The 21,070-nt window shown below is 40.1% G+C and overlaps 1 protein-coding gene across 1 annotated transcript in view; it reads right to left on the reverse strand.

Moving 5' to 3' along the window:
- SCFD2 (sec1 family domain containing 2) overlaps nt 1-21,070 on the reverse strand; it is a 190,987-nt gene that overhangs the window by 101,783 nt on the left and 68,134 nt on the right. The window contains exon 5 of the mRNA XM_027735944.2: nt 3,458-3,707. Within this exon, the coding sequence (XP_027591745.2) occupies nt 3,458-3,707 (250 nt within the window). The remainder of the gene's footprint in view (nt 1-3,457; nt 3,708-21,070) is intronic.

Genomic DNA, 21,070 nt, shown 5'->3' on the forward strand with positions numbered 1-21,070 from the left:
GGGAAACCCAGTGTGGCCAATGGGACAGACAGACCCTGTCTGTCTCTGAGAACTGCTTTCTTTATTGCAGATACTAGTCCAGTTTCACTAGGTAAAACCAAATAGCACAAATATATCCTGTACACCTATGAGCTGCCTCTTTTAGAGGACATTTGCACTAGTTCTGTGAGGTAGTTATATGACTGGAGATTGCCTATAAGTGTGGACAAGCATTAGTAAGTTTACATTTAACAAGTAAAATAGGAATAGAAGATACCTCGTATAAACCTTTACTTTCACTGATAATTTGACCTTGAAAGTCAAGTTTTCTAAAATTTTACAAGGGTTTTGCATTTTATTTCTCAAGTGACTGTATGGGAACAACAGATAAAACCAACAAAAATGTGTATTTCTCAAGACTGCACAACTTCCATGCCTTGCAGAAAAGTGGAAAGCAAAAGGCTGAGGAAGCAGTTCAGAGCCACAGCTGAGACATGGCTTTGAATTTCAACTTAAACCAACCAAACAGCCTTAGTGCAACGCTGTGATGAAACAAAACCCAAAACATCAGGTACCAGGTATATCAGGAAGCAGAACACAAAGTCCCCTTTGTTCAAAGACACATAATCACTAGCACCTGAAAATGTAATTCCATGGTTTTCTGCTTCAAGTTCCAAAATGAATCACACAAAGCTGAGAGCACCAGTCCACTTCATCAACTTCAAACTGAGATCCAGAGAAAGTTACTTGCTGAATATCATACAGTCTCATTTACTTCTTAAGTACTTCTTCATCGTGTGTAAGAATAATCAAAACTATATTGTTCTAGTCCTCTGTGGTGTTCAATCCATACACCGAAAGCAGCCATGGCTCATAGAAAATACAGTATATAATCATGAAATTGAAGACTGTGCTACAACGCACACAGGAGTCAAATGACAGTTACATGGGAAACAGAGTTACTGACATTTCTCAGCTTTGGAGCGCTTGGCTTTGCAGCCTATGTATTATAACTTCTCTGTAGCTTTTTTACAGGGAACAGTGAATTTTTCTATCTGTTGCTATAACCCCAGCTGTCCAATCATGGATTGCCAGCAGGGTTTGAAACTTCAATCTGGAGGTGAGGAGTGAGCCAGCAGTCAGTGTCTTGAACTCACCCAGTAACTGGCCCAGTCTTCTCTCCTGAAACATCCCATTTAACATTCTTCCTATCACTCACCTTGATGGACAGGTTAAAATAAAAGACTGTGAACATTTTACTTTTTCTGATCATGAGTGAGAGATTCCAAGAATTATTGCAATTTTTTTTTAGTCTATTTAACTTTTGCGGCAAGAGCAAAAAAAGGCTTTCTCTTGTTTCTGTTTCTTACAGTAAAATGAGGGCAGAATGCTGTAGGTCTGAACCATGATCTGTCCAGATGCATGGCTGTTGCTAACTTGCAGAGTTGGGTTGCCTTTGTGAAAATATGCCAACCAGTATCTGCTAAAAGGAATAGTCAGTCTGTAGCTCATAGAAGTTCTGCTGGTAGCAGGAGACATCTCAACATTATATCTGTGATTGTACAAAAAGGATAAACCAGCACCGCTATCTATTCCCTGATTTTCAGCCCTGCTACAGAGTCCTGCTGCACCTCTGAAGGAAAGCCTGTGGATGCTCCTCTGGTTCTGACTTGCTTTGCTTCTCAAGTAGTGAGCAAAGTACCTAAGGTTCAAAGGACAGCAGGCTGTAAAACAGGCCTGGCAAAAGAGAGATCAAGGAGGAGCAGGTCTAAGGCTGGTCAAGTTTTATTAGTCTTCCCAATTCAACTGTACTGCAAATATAGCAACTGGCAAATTCAGCAAATTCCACTAATGCTAAGAAAGCAAACTGCTGGATGAATAAAGCCTTAAAAACTACCTATGGAGCATTCCTAGAAATTTCATTTTATACTTTGCTCCCAAGAGAATCCTTATTTTTAGTCTTGACAGTAGGTTTTAATTTTGCTTTGCCCTCTCCTATTAATAACTCAAAAAGAACTAAATAAGATGTAAAAATGAAGAATGTTGATGAATCAAAAAAGTATGGAAGCATTCTATCATATACTTGTGCAGATAGCACAAACATAGTTGTGCTAAACACACAGGTACAGACAGAAGGATGCAAGGACTCCGGCTTTGTGTTATGCAATTAACTTCCTCACATAACGATGATGTGCTTGGTCTAAAACTACCTGTACTGGGTCTCTCCAGAGCTTCTCTTTGATACTTGACTGAAGTTTTAGAGACTTAAAATCTTTGCATACTTACATTAGGCCCAATGAAGAGAAACTGTGATAAAACTGTGATTTAAAACATCTCGGATCACAGGAGAAAATGGAAAATACGAAAATGGAGATTTAGAAATGACTACACTGCATCCAGTAGAAGACACCACTGAAGTTCTGAGGAAACACCATATAGTGGACAAGATGTACAGTACATATTAAAAAAAAAGGAGAGCAAAAGCCTACAAGAAGCCTGGAACACTGTGGGCACCATGTCCAGGAGTATTAAAATAACAGCACGTTGCAAATATGACTGAATATGTCTATTCCTGCAGTAAGTCTTTCAACTATTACAGTGTTTTACACTCAAAGCAACAGCAGACTGGTAAGACCACATCTGTATTTCAAACTAGGAGCAGAACAGTACCAGAATAACCAACAGCTGTATTATTACACTTCCCTGGAGACTCCACACTTAGGCCCATCCTTTGCAAAGGCTTTCAATTGTAAGCTCCTCTAAACATCTTGATTTCTGTTCATATGCTCACCACCTCAAAGATGACCTGGTCAATGACCTCCTCAGTATTATCAAATACTGAGAAAAACTGATAACAGGAAGTGATGTCCCTTCTGTCACGCTAGACCACCCCGAGCCATAATTCATTCATTTCAAATAAAGTTTTTAATATTTTTTCTCTAAAATTTTACACCAGCAGCAAGAGGTTATGGCTTTCCTGCTCTGTGAGTGCTCACCTAAAAAAAGGCTTAGCATGCTATTTTTAAAGGCTAATGTTCATGTTGTTTCAGCAAAAAGCTCAGTGTTGGTTTTAGACACATTTCTTCTTTTATGTCAGACAGGCCAGCTCCTTGTATTCACAAAGCAACTGTGGTTCACTGAACATGCTTCCAGGACTAATTTTGACTTCCCAGGGTCAACTTTACACCAATCAGTAAAAGAAATTGTGGAAAAGATTACCTTACAAAAACACACAAACTTAGCCAATCTCTAACAAAAAGAACAACTTGTAGAGCTTTCATCAGACTCAGCACTCTTCAAGGACAGCCTGTCAGCATTTGGCATATATGAACATGGGAGACGGAACAAAGCTACAGGAAATCCTTTTGCTTACTCATGTACTCTCAGCACCACAGACCAGTCAAGCCATTTTTATACACTTTTCCCAGTTCCCACATTCCCAGCCATCCAATTTCTCACCACACAAGCAGAATCTTACCTGTAATTTTCTGCAACAAAGGAGATGGCTCTGGCTCATCACAAATTGCCTTGACTAGGGCCTTTTTCACCTCTTCTTCAGCTGCATCCAGCTCTTTTCCACTTTCGATTTCTCCAACCACAGAATATATGTATACCAGCAAGACAAGGAAGTCCTCACAGGTATAATCATCTTTCGTTCTCTCATTGTAAGACTTGATCATTGGCAACAACTGGTTCAAAACACTGGGCATTTCTGATTCGCCAATAGTCTGAAAAACAAAAGGAAGATCATGTCAGATTGCCTCCGTAGTGCTTGTCAGTTAGTATCAGACATACTCCTGCCTGCACCTGCAAGTTGTTATTTCTCATAATAGCAGAGCTCATTTAATAAAACATTGTTCAGTATTCACATTCTCATTAGTCAGCAAATGGTGCTGTAACTTACTTGCTGCTCAGACAGCAAATTTACTAGTTTTCTATAGTTTTCTCTTCAGAACTCATGATAGTAGCACCTTAGCACTTGAAAAGCCTGATGATTAGATCTTCTCCAAGTACCAGTATGATAAGAGGATGGGAGTATCCATTCCTGTGGTATGGGTAGAAAGTACAAGGTCAAACTCTTCCTCTAAATTTTGGGCTTCATCCTTGGGCCTGATTTTGTACTGGAGCAAGGGCTTCCATTGGCTTTAGTTGCTATTGCAAGCTCTCAGCGTATCTGCAAACCTGACCCTACATTTTCAAGTCAGAAACCCAGAAAATTAGTAACAGAGGGAACCACCTGTGAAGCATGTGGTTTAAGTGACCAGTGTGGTCTCCTACAAGAGCTCTACAACAGATCAAGGACAGAGCAGCAATCATCAGCCTGGCATGGGCCCTGACCCTCTTCTCCCTCAGCCTCCTTCACAGCCCACTCACCAGCTTCTCAAGCCGTGTAACAGTGGGTTTCTACACCAAAAAGGCCTTCTTTGCTAGGCAGGTCATACTCACTGCCACAGCACATCCATGCTGCAAGGCGAGTAAGGCAAAAGCCATGCAGAAGTGAGGAGAAGTGTGGCTGTGAGGCTGGAAGATGATCCTAAAGTGTATATAAGGAGAAGAAGGCTGGCAGACAAAAGGAAGGGAAAACTGAGAGTATGCTGGGATTTCCCAGTAATTGAAATTGCTCTTACTTTTTCTCATCACTGTGGGAGAGGTCTCCATACAACTTTACTGGAGTTGTAAAAAGGAGACTTCAGACATGAATGCCCTCAAGTGCCATGCTGACATATACGTCACGTAACACCGAGGCTGGGGTTTAGATCCACTGTGTATGTCTCTGCCAGTCAGAGCAACACAGTGACTAACTGTACCATCAAACTGCCACCCTCGCTGCCCGCAAACACCTGTGAATGAAATCTTCACATGCTAGTTTTCTGCTCTAGCTTAGTTTGGAGCTCAGCAGTGGGATCAGAGAAGAAGTGGAGCCACTGCAAGGCAAACAGGAGCAACACACTGCTCCTGTGTGGGGAGGGAGGTGTAGGAGAACAGCCTCTGTCTCCCAGTGGTACTGATTGCTTTGATCCAACCAAGAGGTCTCCTGCAACACCAGTACCCTGCCCCTTGTCCCGTGATCACCAAAATGATCACCCCGTGAAAACCTGTGGGTCAACTCATAGTGCACAGTGAAAGATCAAATCTCTTGTAATCCAAAGAGTCAAGACTGCAAACATTTATTCTTAACATTTATTCTTAAGTAACTTCACACAGACTAGTCATGGTAAATAGGGACCACAGCCAGCAATATACTCTTCAAATGGAATAACAATAGGTAAATAAAAGACAAATCAAACAAACGAGAAAGAGACATAGGTTTATACAATAGTAAAATCATGCAATAACTTTAGGAACACAGAAACTGCTCCACACAAGACTTCAGAGGTTCCTGGTTCTGGTTGCATTTTGTTTTAGTTGTTCTTTGACAATCTCAGAAACACTAACAAGCATCTCATAAACTGTAGTTTTTATACCTACACTGATCCACCATAGATCTTGATCATTAAGAAAGCATGAATTACTCAAGCTCTCAAGAAACTTTTTTCCAGGCTGTGCTATAAGAAACAACACTTCTGCAGACTTTTGCGCCCCACCCTGTTTTTGATATACAAGTTTTGCTTGTACGGATCTATTTTTCATGGGACTTCAGTGTGGTCAGATGCTGTTTCCATTTGAATACAAACCTTAGTGAAGAATTTTCTAACTACCCACATGCTAAACCTAACAGTAAGTGCAATTGCGGACTTGAAGCAGTAAATTACAAAGCTACAGGGGTGAAAAGCATGTGAGAGCCAAAAAGGAACATTCAGAAATTCAGTAGGGGCTGGTACCCTCTGTGTTTGGGCAGGGAGTTCTAAATCACTGCACAGCAAGTCCAAACACTGCCCCTCCTGGGAAGCAAATCTACAGTGTTTGGTACTGGTCTGGCATATGTTGGCAGCTGAGCCATCCTCAAGACAAGGTTGTCAGTTCCCAAATTTCAACTCAGCCCTGCCTCAGTTCAGTATTACCTGCTCTCTTCTTGAAAAGTGACATCAAATAAATTCTCATCTGTATTTATGTACAATAAATACTAGATCATCCAGATCCTAAAATGGAAAAAGATAATACTTCAAGGAATTCAGAGGTATGCAGCTATCATGAGAAAGCCATCCTCAATTAACAAAAGCCTAATCAGTCCTAAAAATCTAAGAACTGAAGAATAACCTACCTGTGGAGTTATTCTGGAAGAGATGACAAACTTCCATCTACATTAATCTGAATTCACTTTTATGGAGAGGCAAGGCCTATGCCACATATTATTAAACATCATCTACTGTCTACTGAGCACATCATCTATTACTCTCCTTCCCTCCCAACACCCAAACTCTACTTCAGTCCATCTCTAAATATCTCATAGCATACTGCTACACTAACAAAGATGAATTTTTGAAAAAGCTATATTTTGCATACACAGATTATCCACATGAATGGAGCACTGAGGATGCACATGGTTGCATAGAACAGCAGAGTCAACAGCTCCTGCTTGAGGATAGTAGATTCTGCAAGTACACATGTACAGCAACTCTGGCAAACTTCCAAACATACATGATAAAAAAATTGTGCCTAAACTTTCAGGGTGATTTACTATGGGGCAGGCTAAAACTCAACAACTTCAAGTAACAATTGCCACCTCTTATCTTCAAAGTAAAAATGAAAGAGGACAAAAAATTAAAGAGCTGTAATAAACCATTAACTTCAGAATGCATGTAGGGTCTTTCTGGGGTATGAACTTCTCTGGAATGTTTTTCCCTTATCTCTTGGGAAATGGCACCACAGAGGGCTTCAAATGGAACTGCCAAATTTCAGAGGCTATTTTGTCCAAACAGGCCAATTGGACTGGACTGTGCATGAAAAAAATGGGACTTGTAGCTTCACTGCAGAGCATGGCTCCACAGGGAGCTGGGAAATTTGCCTCAAACAAAATCCACTGGCAGATTGTCAGTATCTGGCCACCTCTGATAATTTAGGGGCTCCCTGCACCGCCTAACAATCAATCAATTACCCTGATTGAACAGCCCTAAAACACAAGTTTTAAAAATGTAACTACCCATGACCCAAATTTCCTGCTGGTTATGTTGGCCTCAAGTTAGCCCCATTTGTCTATCACCAAGGGAGCCAATAAAAATAATAAAAACAGGTCAATTCTGAGCTTTCCAAAGGCTATATAAAAACATTAATGCTGCTCAATGCAGAGCCGGCCAAAAGGCCCAAGCTCTAACACCTTCTGCTTGGTTGAATTGTTTGGACATTTTAATGCTATCATCATATATTCTTCAGAATCCAGGGAGAATTTGTGACAGATTTTTTTTGTTGTTTTCCATCTCTTTCCTCCACCCTTCTTAGTTATTTATTTTTAGAACTTAAGCCATGTAATAATTTAGTGTCCCTAAGGGTAAATGAACTGACGTCAATTTGCTGATTTTTGCAAAAGACCTGAGTTTTGGCAGATGGGAGAATAATGAAGAAAGTACAAAATAATTTTTTCAGTTTTAAACACTGAACATGATATTGTGCTACAAAATGACATTTAAAATGTGATTTATTCACATTTTAATGTGAATACGGGACCTAAGAGGAAGTGTAACAAACCCAAGAAAAAGCGTTTTGCAATTCTGTGCGAGGCATTATTTTCAATATTAAATAAACCTGTAAGAATCTAAAGTAATATGTATCATTAAATGTATTTTACACAATAGAAAACAGAGCAAGCTTGGGAGGAAGAGAAGAGGAGGGTCAGAGTTTACTTGAATTAACATGTGTCCCTGACAAAACTGAAAAGAGAACTGAGCACTTTAATCCCTGTGCTTCCAGCCCACTGTCCTCAACACATCATTAAAAATATTAAAGCAAAAATCAACTTCAAGCAAGTGGAATTTATTTTCTTTTAAAATCCAGGAGGAAGAAGGAGATAAATCTTTAGAGACTATATTGCTATGTAAATATTCTAGCGGCTTTCCATTTAGGAAGCAAAACATGTTTAATTCCTTCAGAGGTCGCATGAGTTAACAGAACTTTTTGGAATGGGAACCACACAGCTTTATACAAGTGAAGAATTTTATTGCTGAAAAACAAAACTAAAAAACAACCTCATAACCCAACTGCAGGTAACACCAGCAAAAGGATCAGTGGAAACTCACAAGGCCTTGGCTCACTTGCTGCCCCAAGCCCCTGGACCACTCTATTTAATAACAGCTCCTTCTACTGAAAACTTAGGACGGAAAAGAGTTGTGGAACAAGCAGCTTTCCAAAGTCGCTCTATTTGATTTTTCATGTTTTACCTGGGTTTGACTTGTGGTTTCTGATTCTGTCGCACAGCATATTAACTTTCCCACTGCCCAGATGGAGGCAAGAAGATTCTAGCTGCTAAAAGCGACAACGGCACTAAGGGAGGACCTCAAAGGTATGGGAAACTGGCTCAGATATTTTGATGGCAATAGATCTCTGCAGCAATAGTCATATTAGTGAAAACGACAGGCGCTGCCAAACTAAGGAGGAGTCTTAGCTGCCTGCAGCGCTCAGCTGCCCATAAATCAAATGCTGCAGTTCTGTTACTTTTGTTTTACACTGTTTGGCCATCTGAGATTTGGGGTTGATTGCACATAATTTCCTTATGGGTAAGAAGATGTCTGTACTCCCTAGTCCCAGCAAAACAATAATTTCAAGTATTTAGTTTTCATTAAATGACCTATAAGTGACCAGTGATTTGACACAAAATATCAGTTAAGTATGATCTTACCACTCAAATTATGTTTCTCCATATGAAGCTCTAGAAATCATTGTAATTCTTGACTTGGGTAGGTGTTGATAAAAATGTGCCTCTACTTTGTCTTCTCTACATATCTGTAGGGTATGATTGAAGAATAAGCAACCCAAAACAGAGTACAAAAAATGAAGGTCTTCAAAGTACTACACTCTCACCATTAGGAAACACCTCAATCTGTCTGAACAGAGCATCCAGTTATTCAGATAGGCTATTTTACATAACCAATATCTTGCAGGAAATGAGTTTGCACATCTGTAAAGTTTTAGTCTCAAACTTATGTTTCTAGCTGGGCTGACAAAGTGTAACCTTGCAGGGGGAAGGAGCAACCTTTAGCCTTAGGGGAAAGCAGACAAAGCATCCAGGGAACTCACAGCAGATTGACAGTGGAGGTGTAAGATGCTGGCAGTAAATGGTTGCTTCCAGTAAAAAAAGAAGTGTAAGCCATTAAAGATCAGGAGAAAGATCACATCGCCTTTTGTTGGGGACCAGAACAGCTTTATGACTTGCCTCTGCCAAGTCCAAGAGACTGCATCCTCCTCTCTTTAATGGCAGCGTCTGCCTATTCACTTGATAGACGATACAGAAACTAAGAACACACATATAAAGAACATAGTGGAGAACTAAACCGCTAGTGAGAGACACAGGAAACAGTAAAAGCATCTAGGACCTGTCTCCTCTGTCATTACTTTTAATGACTCTTCTGTCTTTTAATGAAATACGGAGCCAATTCTATCTCCTGAATCCTTTTCTGCATTTATCACCCCTCCGAACATTGTCCAAGGATCAATATTCTCAAAACTGTAGAGATAATTTCCAGGCACCCCTTGTAGACAGACAGTGTCTTAAAATTCTACCATAAACAAATAAAAAACAAATAAAAGGAAAAGAGTAAGCTTTTCAGAAGCTATTTTTAACCTGGCTCATGCTGTCAAAGGCACAGATTCACATTCATCCTATGTGCATGCTCTCCCAGTTGGCCTTCATTCTCGCCTTCCACTCACCACAGCAGCCTCTTCCTTCTGCACCTACTGAAGTGTTTCTGTGCCTGTGCACTAAAACAAATCATTTTAACCATACTGGTTCTCTGTTTGGGTTTACTGCTTGGCCACAGAAAAACTTAAACTAGCCGTGAAGGCCAAGAATTGGACTGCTTCCTTATGCAACAGTGCTGGCTTAAAGTCTATGTGAACTAGAATTTAAGGCTGCCAAGAGATAAAAGAAAAATATATAAATAATCACCTGCTCTTTGGATGACTTCTTCAATATACTGTCAATGGCCAGAAGCTTAATTGGTGTCTATCAGTCAACATGACAGACATCAAAAGTCCTTTGATATACCTGTTGAATATCTAACCAGGACGTTAGCACTTACTGCAGAACACAGTGACAAGCCAAAGGCAAGAAAAATTTACTGACAACATAAGGCTTTTTAAAAGCACAACATTTGTAAGCTCTTCTGGTCAGAGATATTTTTTTAACGTGTCTTGCATAATTCCAGAAACACAGCACTGACACTTAACAGCTAATATGTGATAACAACAGAAGTATTTAAAACAAGCTGTTCAATCCCTATCATTTCTAAAACCAAAACAAAAGCAAAGCCCAAGACAGTTCTTTCAGCCAATAACTCCCTAGCCCATGATCATGACATAAGCAATTGGATTCCAGATATAACCCACAGCCAAAGTAGTATAATCCAGTATTTTTCTTCAACCTAATCTCCTTAGGACATAGAAGAAATTATAGTTTGAACAACATAATTAAGATTTCCTTTTAACACCTTTCTCCTGTCTTTACTGAGCACAACAGTTTCCTGTTTTCAAACTTCTTGGAACTTCTTCAGTTAGTTTTGTATCTTGTGCTACAAGAAGCAGATTCAGTCACTGTGTCAGAACTGCAAGACTTATACATACATTTTGAGAAAATTCAAATGTCCACTGATATCTGATCTTCCACAGCACAGAAATCACCTCATTGCAGTGAGTTATGCTGTCTGGCAATGTGTCACTACATCACATGGTGAGTTTTTCCCTCTCTCTCTTTGGAGACCATCTAAGTGTACAGCTGTGTGAAGATATTTTAATGGTTCATGGGGGCTCAGCAACAAGAGCATACTGAAAAAACGATATTTAGCAAGTCTGGATTTTATTAGACAAAGCCATGCAAGGATAAGGACAATTTTACTTAAATCACCTCAGGTCTGACATAAGAGACTCATCAGCAGGTTAAAAAGGGAATACTTCCAACATAGTCAAAGCTTTTAGCTGTGATGTCTTCTACAGGCATGCTCGGTAAAAACATGAATCAGCATAGCAAAAGTAGTGTCAGAAGAATGAAAAAGGAATACAGGCACAGTCAAGACAAAATACGTATCAGAGAAAGAACTTCATGTATGCATGTCAGGATGTTTGTGTGGGTGGGTTTTTTTAGGTTGTCTGTTTATTTCTATAAGTCTTGGAATATTGAGAAAACTGCTAGAAGATGGTAGGGGTTCAAAATAGAGAAAAGGGGTAAGGGGATAACGTAATACCCTATGAAGTTAAAACTCACATCAGCTTTGAGGAAAACAATGGGAAAGAGTTCAGCCACTACAAAGGAAAGGATAAGAAACCACAGAGAGAAAAAACAAATAAAAGGGATATAAATCAAGAAAAATGTAGTACAACCAAATCGGTCATTCAATAGTCCAGATGGTATCTGCAGAAGGAGGCGATTCTATTCCAGGAGATGGATACTGAGAAAGATTTGAGAGATGCTCAGGACAAAGAAAAGGAATTAATCACTGCTTAGATCACTACTTATAACCCTTCAGGCTGGGAAAACAGATGACCCAGTGGTGAGAAAAGGCCTAAAAAAATCACTAGAGAGTGGATTAGAGCTGACTAGAGAAAGCAGGTAGGGAATGATTGCTCACTCTCTGTCCCAACACAAGACTAACAGGCAATAAACAAAGCTGGTAAAAGCCAGTTAAAAAGCAAATTAAACAGAGGTAGTTCTTCCTGCAATTTGCCCAGATGTGGAACTTCTTGCCAAAGGTTGTTGTGCTGCTAAATTCTTACTTAGGTTCACAAAGATGATGGAAAACTCACAGGGGAAAAGAATTCCATCAAATATTAGTAAATACAGAGAAACCACAACTGTTGCAGAACTCAAAATGGTTGGAGCAGGGAGAGTATCATATAACCTTGTCCTCTTCTCTTAATCTTTTGCAGGCAGCTGCTTTTGAGCAGAAAAAGTGAACTAACTTTGTTAGAAAAATCAAACCAACTCAGCTACATTTTGATCCAATCTACAATGGACATACTTACCTCAAAGCCATGGCAAAAGGACCAATATAACTACAAAATACAGTATCCATGGGACAGAAGTAGGAGAGCAGGTTTATTACAGTATGTGGCACTAACAGGATTAATTCCTGTATATCAGGCCCAGTCCCAGTGTTCACACTTCAAGAGGCTGTGAAAAACTAGAGATAATGTTGGAAGGAGTTACAAAACAATTGAAAGGGTAAATTTCTTCAGAGTGGGAGACAGTTGCTTAATCAAAAGGAAGAAAAACAGTTCGTGTATGTTTCTTCAGACAGAAGAGAATTTCAGAGTACGAGATAGCTCTTGAATCTAGTCAAGAAAGGCATGAGAAACAAGGGAATTTGAAGCTATGATTTTTCCAGTTCTCAAGTTGGTGGAGATGCTCTCAGTGGCATGCATATTTCGCAAAGACTTTCAAGGGTGAAAGGACAGAAAAGGAGCAGAAAGCACCAACTCAGTGGTCTCACGCAATAGAACACTATGCATAAAACGCATCTGGTGAACAAAAACGTAAACTGTTTGGCACAGTGCTTAATTACAGTTAAAGGAATTGTGGACTGTGAGGGAAAAATACTTTAGAAATAGCAGAAAGGATGAAGGTAATACATACTGAAATGTTTTGCACCGTCTTTGAAATATTTTACACCCTGGTATGCTGATAGACAAAAACATAATATAAGACATAAACCACAAAGCAAAAATATATGGACATAGGAGGTTTGTACAGGAGAAGATCCCACTGCTCTGCCCACAGTCCCAGCTGGAACCACAGGAAGGAGACAGAATGGCAACGTAAAGGCAGATTATCAGTCCACTGTAAAGCACCACAGCTGATAATCAGAACAGTAAATGTTATCACAATACATTACTGACATTTCTAGCTCTTGTACAAGACTCACTATGTTTCAAGCAGGATTCAGGCTTTCACAGTGATTAAAGGCAGATGGTACATGTATAAGTAAGTTTATAACTAGGAGCCCCTCATCCATTTTTGTGTGTGGAAGCAATCTTTCACTGACAGGACATCTCCACTGGAGGATGCTCGCTGTGGCATGATTTGCACAAGGAAGAACATTTTCCCTCCCCTTTTTAGGTTGGGAAGAATAAAAGAAGTTTAATTACACAACTCTATCTCATTTCATCCTATGAAATGTATCAGGTTAAAACCTTAATTTTCCTGTCTAGTTTTCCACTACCATTAAAAACTAATTAGGTTACCATCTTTCAGAGAGCAGAGGATGTCAGAACAATGACACTTCAAAGAAAATGACATTTTTTCCCTATCAATGTGCAAGAACTGCAGTAACGATGACTACTCAGCATATACCTAATAAAAAACATCACATGAAACACGGGTATCAGTAAAATGACAATTATTTTTCAATTGTGACAGTGCTACGGTGAAAAACTTCTGAAATCCCACTCCTGCAGCTACAAGGGATCGAGCTTTACAGCAAGTCAATAGCATAACTCAGGAAGCTTAAACTAATATACTAGTAAGACTGGGGCTGAAAGGATCTTTGCTGGTCCTTATCAGCTACTGAGTCTGCTGCCTCTATTGGCTACTCCCGGATGGTCAGAGAGGAGCCCTTCCTGCTCACCCTGCCTGCCCCAATTGCCCTGCAAACTGCCAATGCCATGCCCTCACTGCCATACCAGGTCCCTGTTTGCCCATTCCTGTTTGCCACAGTCTGAGTCACTTGTGCTCCCTGGAACTGTTTAAATCTCCCTCGATTGCTCTCGGCACTGCCTCCTCCTCCCATGGTTGGCTGCCAAGGGCCCCCAGGTCCTCATCAGGCTGCTGCTTGGGTGTTTGTGGTCTTGGAAATGCCTGCACAGCCCAAATTCACCCCAGAACCCTCTTTCAGTCACCTCTGGTGCTGCCTCGCCGACTGAGGGTTTGCTCAGTGCGAATCTTGAATGCTAGTATTCATATGAAGTGGGTGAATAGACTGCATGCCCTGGGTTGGGCACACCTGTGCATGGGTATATGAACTTTTAGGACGCTATTTATTAGACAGCATACCCAACACCTACTTGTCCGTCATGATGCTCTTTGCCTCTTGGCCCACATGGCCTTCCTGTGGTTGGCATACAGCAAATCCTCCCCTCTTTTTGTTCCTTTCAGCATTCCCATTGTCCATCCATGGAGCCAGGCTATGCTGGGTGGCACTAGCAGTGGTTTTGCTGTTGGCTCCTTGCTCTGGACAGAGAATGCATCTGACTGTTTTCCTCCTGCCAGCTGTAAGGGCCACATGAGGGCATCCTGGCTGCCAGGGATTGCTCCTGCCACACCTCCTCCCCATCCATTTGTCCAGAATGAGCTACAACTAGAAAAACAAATGTAGCTTTCTGTTCCTCTGGGATTTCCCTCCCACTCAGCCAAAAGTCTGAGTCAGCATAACTATCCCTCATGATATTATATTTGTGCAAAGGGAGATGACTGGAGCACAGGACATCTGGTCCCAATATCTAAAAACACTTAAATCATGCATGTCATTCCAAACACTTAAGGACTTCAGAAGTTTTCAGTTACTTTCATATATATTTCCCAGTTGCTTCATGCAGAAAGGATTTCTTACGTTCAAGTTTCACTCCGAAGATCTGGACAAATGTATATTCCATTTCATTCTAACTAAAAAAAAAAATTATCCGGCCTTAAAGATAAGACCAGACCTGACTTAAGCTACTTTTAGATTAACTACTTTTTTAAAAAATTATTCTAGGAGGATATCAAGCTGTGCTGAGATAAAACACAATTCAGACTGCAATAAAAAGGTGAAAAAAGGTGGTTGTATGTGCAATATAAAAAAACCCTACAACCCAAACCTATCCAACAAGCAAAACAAACCCTCACAAATTCAGTTGTGTATGCTGAGGTTCCAAGATATTTTTTAGTTCCCCATTGTGCTTTTTGGTAGCAGAGAAAGGAGGCATGGCCCAGTGGTCAGGAACCAGACTGATACTCTGGAGACCGATGCTCACCTCCATGTCCAAATGCAGACTTCTTTTTTTTCTCCACCTGTAAGCAGCGATAGCTTCTCACGCTACCAAGTGTTAAGTTGAGTGCTCTGACAGTCTGATGCTGAGTCCTGGGTAAGGGAAATAGCATTCAGTGCAGCAAAGAATTCCCTTTACGGTCCCCACCTACACTGTGAGTCATGGTACGCTGATGTCAATACAACAGAGGCTCACTTTGAGCCCACTGTAACCTACTTAGTGATAGTCATCAAGCTGTCACAGGGTGGAGCTCCCTATAAACTGGCTTCTTTTTCAAAAGCCAGTATGGGTAGGTCTATGTACCTCACAGTCTCCCTTGCACAACTCTTACAAGAGAGGAAATGCAGCATTTTGATATAATTTCTTTCCTTCATATCTGGCTTCCCACACCTCAGGGAGAGAGTGCTTCCAACTTCTATCATTGCAGCATACTCCTACCACTACAGGAGCAGGAAAATCCTAATTTCTTCTCTGGGAACTAGTAGAAAATTCTTCATCCCCTACAGCATAGAAAACTCCCACTTTTCTAACAAGCCATCTGTCAGTCTGCTCTCAGAACATGATAATCAGACACGAGGGTCATAAGTGATATTCTGTATGGAGACACCATGGCAGCAAAAAAAGTAGGTGTGCCACACCTTAGTTTGATGAGAGAATCCAGAGGAGACTGCTCAATGCACAAAATACTTTGAATCATTTGTCTGAGTCTTGGATCATATGTTGGAAGGCAGACTAGTATTACAAAGCTCTTTTAGACACTGTTTATTAACATAAAAATGAAATATGAAAAGCACTTTCTGTTAAATGCAGGATTTGAACAACTTTTATAACGTACACTAAATGAAGCAAAATGGTATTGCAACAGTTAGAAATAAAATTGTGTTAATACTAAAAATACTGCACTAATGTATGTTTAATCCTTCTAAAAATAAACTCTCAAAATAACACCATCACAATTAAATTACCCACAAACGTTACAATGAGAGTAGCCACTTCAGTTGACATCTGGAACTCTCATATCCCAGACTACTTTTAATTTTTCTGGAGCAAATATTTTGATCTTACCAGCAGACAGTGCTGCAGGCCCTAGCAAAGATCATAAACCTCACAAAATTTCTGTGTTACTGTGTGAGAATGGCAGCGTCCACCAGGGAGGGGGTGAGCGGAGATAAATCTAGACACTGTTGTTTCTCTTTAAAATTTCACTTTTTTTTTTTAATAACCACTACAGAAAACCTAAACCTGTCTCAGGACAATCTTTCCTTCTTCAACCAAATAATTTCTCTCCACCACCTCAGTTATTGCCTCTTTTGTCAGACCCCAGCAAACTACCAGTTGGTGGTCTTGCTGTTCTACCCTGAGTTGTATTTTAATTAGTCAGAGCATTGAGAAAAGATTAGTGTACAGATATTGGCGAATCTTCAAACAAGAGTACACGCTTTCATTTTATTCACAATGAAAAAGCTCTTAAAGAGATTTCGATAAAGATTTGCCTCCTGCTTGCAGCCCACGTTTGTAATGTTTATATAAGCAGGGGATATAAATCTTTTTCAAATGAACCCCACAGTTTTTAAACCAGCCTCGTTATAAAGTGCCTGTTTCCGTTTTGCCTGCCTAAGCAAGCAATGCAGAGCCTACTTGGGATAGACTGGAACTAATTTAATGTGCTCCAGGTTTAATCCCCATCCTCCCGGCTTTTACCGGCAGATTTTACACAGAGGACTACTGCTGATTTTAACAACGATTCATGTGATAAGTGGGTTTTGATTTGTTTTTCCACATCAGAAAACACGCGACAGAAATGCCACCAAAATAATTTTAATAAAACACAGCCGAGACGAAGCCAGATTAAAAAAAAAACACAAAAGCAACAATCAAACTTTGACACAAGAACTGTTTCTCTGTGCTTAATGGCGCTTTGAATTTATTAAGGTGAATTACTGGCTTGCTTTACGCAGAAGAGCAAAGGGAAGAGCGCAGCGCTCTACACGTGGAGGAGGCCAGCGCGCACCCCGCACACCAAGCCGGTGGAGTGCGTTGTATCAAGGGGGCAAAGGAGTGGGGCAGGAACAAACCGGCCGGTTCCCGGCGCTGCCGCCCTGCCCGGTGCGACTCCCGGCCGGCCGGGCCCCGCAGGTGGCGCTGTTGGAGCGGCGAGAGCAGGGAGCGGCCGCCTGGAAAACTGATCCCGACTGAACTCAGCCTTCTGTAGCAATTACCCAACATCAGGAAAATCCTGCTACGTCGTTTCTTCTGCGGACATGCTGCTTCTCTCTCTCTCTTTTTCTTTTCCTTTTTTTTTTTTTTTTTGTAGCTTTATAAATTCGCAGGAGCAAATCACGTTCATTAACACTTAAAAAGGGACAGCAAATATGGAAGTAACAACTGTTTATTTTTACAAAATGTAGCTGAATGACTGACGCAGAGACCACATAGATGCTATTTTGCAATCATCTTCTCGTGTACTGAATTCCTTGCTCATTTACATAAACCAGATGTTTCCCCGACAAACCAAATTCCTTGAAGAAAAACCAGAAGTTCCTATATACTTCATGACCAAAGTGAAAAATTATGTGCATATATGGCACAAATGTTACATTAGGCACTAAAGGCAAATGTACACCTTAAGTGCAACAGTTTTCTTTTATTTAGCAAAACTTTTGTGAGGGCTTAGATGATCCTCGGCAGAAGCATTGGAAAATTAAAATGAAGCTACCTAAATTTATCCACTGCCCTCAGTGGTTTCCACTCCTCTTGGGAGTGAACTGTCTTTGCCAGATCTTGACACCCAAACCACTCCACTGAGTGGACAAATACTGTGAAACAAGCCATCAGAATTCCTCATTCCTGCAGGAGAACTGTCTCCTGGAATCTTTCTTCCCAGTACCAGACTCCCAAAGGATCAGTGAAGAACAAGAAGAATGATTATTTAACTAGTTTAATGATCACTTAAAATTTGCAACTTTTTGGTACACATGGATAAAGTGAAGGACATGGAAAACATGTATTTGCTGTTACCGAAAGAAGAAATGATTATCAGAACAAAAATTCTAAAATCTCTCAGTTACCCCTAATTCTTGCTGCTTTTACCAAAAAAACAGTTTGCTAAATTTCTAGATAACTACAGGAACAGCAAAATGTCACATTTAATCCGAAGGGCTGAATTCATGGAAGATGCCTGAAAGTTATACTTGTTACTCACCTAATCTTCCAGAACACACCCTTATTCTTCCAAATACATGGAGCTACCTACTTTTGGTGTGGAGCTATTAACATCCTGGTAAGAAAGGCAAATCCTTATCTTAAAGGGCACAGAACAATAGCATATTCACAGTAAAATCAAAACATTTAGCCTGAGAATAACTAATAGGTAACTGATCAACAACCGAATGACCAATAATAACCCAAACATTAGGAAAAGAGCAAGGGTGAGATATAAAAGCTGGCATATCATGCCATTCTCTGCAAAGAATGCTATGAAATTCAGAACATTTAGTGACATGGCCATGAAATTTAGAAGAGGCTACGATGCTGCAGCTATCAATGTAGAAACCACACAGCGAAGGCAACTTTGTGGATGGCAATGGCAAAACAATGGGGAAAATTTCTTGATTTGAATATTTTTTGGGACTACTGGGATGTCCAAACTCAGCCTGTATCCTCAGATTGAGGTATCAATGGGATTTGCAAGAGCTGACATAGCTTCGAGCAGTAAGCAGCTCTCCTCGGAAACAGCACAACCACCTAGCTCTTCTTTTCTGTCCAGGCTAGCAAACAGTGAGCCAACTGCAAAATAACTGAGAATTGGTCCTAAAGTACCACTCCACCAGTTCTCAGCCTTGAAGTAGGTCACATGCTTCATTAGCCATCTATCTCATCTAAACATGATGAATTTAGAAGACAAGGTTATTAAATTTCTATGTAGAACCACTTGAGAAACGTGGTAACTTGAGTAAAGTAAAATTGAAACAAAATACTCCAGAACAATGTGTTACAATTAACAACTACTACTGGCCCTTTCAAAAGACACTGTGGCCTTAGAAGGGCCGTGTGGCCCTAGAGCATGGCAGCTGTGTTTCCCTCTCCTGACAACAGCGGGGCACTCCCACAAAGCCCACAGTTCTCACATCCAAACACTCCTTCACTGGCCACTGGGACAACTCTCACAGACTAACATCAAAACCTCCACGTCCACAAAAGCTACACTGGCTATCTCAAAATCCTCTGTACTTATGCCCCCACTTTCTGTCAAGAATGATTACATGAACATGATCACATATAAAAGGATAAACATCTATCCACAAACTGAGCCTCCTGTCAACACAGACAGAAAAATCGACATGTATAACTGGGGGGAAAAAAGTTAAAATGCTATTTTGGCTGCATCCCTCTGAGCTGCAATGAGCAGCAAGTCTTCGAAAGACATTGCTCCAAAATCACAAGTTCTCAACTTACAAAGTTCTCTCCACATAAAATAATGTGGCATCATCATATGCTGGCAGAAATTCATCTCAGTCTAGAACAGCTTTCCCCTCAAATCTTAGTTTGTAAATAAATAAATAAACAGCATGACCGATCCACCATTTTAACACAACGTAATCAGAGCAATTCTAAGTCAGCATTTATGCCTCTTTTTTTTTTTACTAAGGGAGGAAAAAACCCCTCTCAGAGTATCTATTGAAAAGGTCACTCACATAGTTTGTTCCCAACACTCATCAGTAATACACTAATTACCAGCTGAGGTTTACTTTACACATCTGATATCACAGGGGATGGCTGAACCCAGGCTCCAGCTACATAATTAATTTCAGTGTTTTCATCTTAGAGCAAGGATTAGATTGACAGCACGGTGAAGCAAAAGCCCTTATCTACACAACTGATAAAGTAAGTATGCAAAAGCTCAGGAGGTTAGAGGGTAGCCCGAGCTCCCTTACTCCTCAATCTCTGCCAATTTGGCATCAATTAGACCCCTAAGAACCAGACTGATATTTTCAACTTACTTGGTATGTGCCATGAATAGCTAGGATGTAACATTGCCTTTAAACCAACGGTCTAAAACTACAAAATCTCCTTGCTTATTGCTTATCAAAATCAGTGTCAAACTGATTCTCCCAACCATGTCTCATGTTTTTCAAATAATCGGTAATGATCACTGCCTGACTGCAATATTTGTGACATGCTGCTTTATCTTTTAAATAATTATATAGTTTGCCCACTCCGAAACTGACTTCACAATGTCAGGACTTCATACTATTGGTGGAATTTTAGTACTATTTCTACCAGGTCTCCAACTTTCCAGAACTAAACTGTTATATGTAAAGCCAGTCACTCAGGAGAACAAACATCTCTCTCAAGGAATATGATATAGAAACTTTGTAAAAAGTCCTGATGCAAAACACAAACAGCTGTAAAAATTAAAATATCAAGTCAATTTTCCTGACAGTACATAACTGTTCCCTAGAGTGTGTATTTTGTTCAAAATAAGCTGTAGATGTATGAAGAACTGAAAAAGAAACTTCATGTATTTTTTCTCAGGAAGTATTTCCCCAACAGATTTTTGTCAGAATAGCTCTTCTGGTCTGTATAACATTCTTTGCTTCTCAATCTTCTATGCCTGCTACATTATTCAGCTGGTAGACTGGTGAATTATGAGGTTTTGAATAACATGATATTCAGTATTTACATGAAGACTACACTTAAAATGTTTTTTTGGAAGAAACGCAAAAGCAGCTCGCTTCTCAACATAAAAACTAAAAGCATATGCTGAAACAGACATGGAAGGATGACATTACCAACAGTAAATAGCACTTGGAAGTTCTGCAATGGGTGGGGAAAAGTTGAGAAGGGTGGCAATTAGAAATGTTTTGGAAGAAAAAAACCATTTTTTTGGGTGAAAGTTAATTTTTACTGTGCCAATCACAATTTAAGTCAAATTCAAGTTTATTTTTCCTCATTCGGTTTATGATCTCATCTAGTCATCAAGGAT

This window comes from Pipra filicauda, unplaced genomic scaffold, assembly GCF_003945595.2.
Source record: "Pipra filicauda isolate LSUMZ 115617 unplaced genomic scaffold, ASM394559v2 scaffold116_size3395265_pilon, whole genome shotgun sequence".
Taxonomy (NCBI): Eukaryota; Metazoa; Chordata; class Aves; order Passeriformes; family Pipridae; genus Pipra; species Pipra filicauda.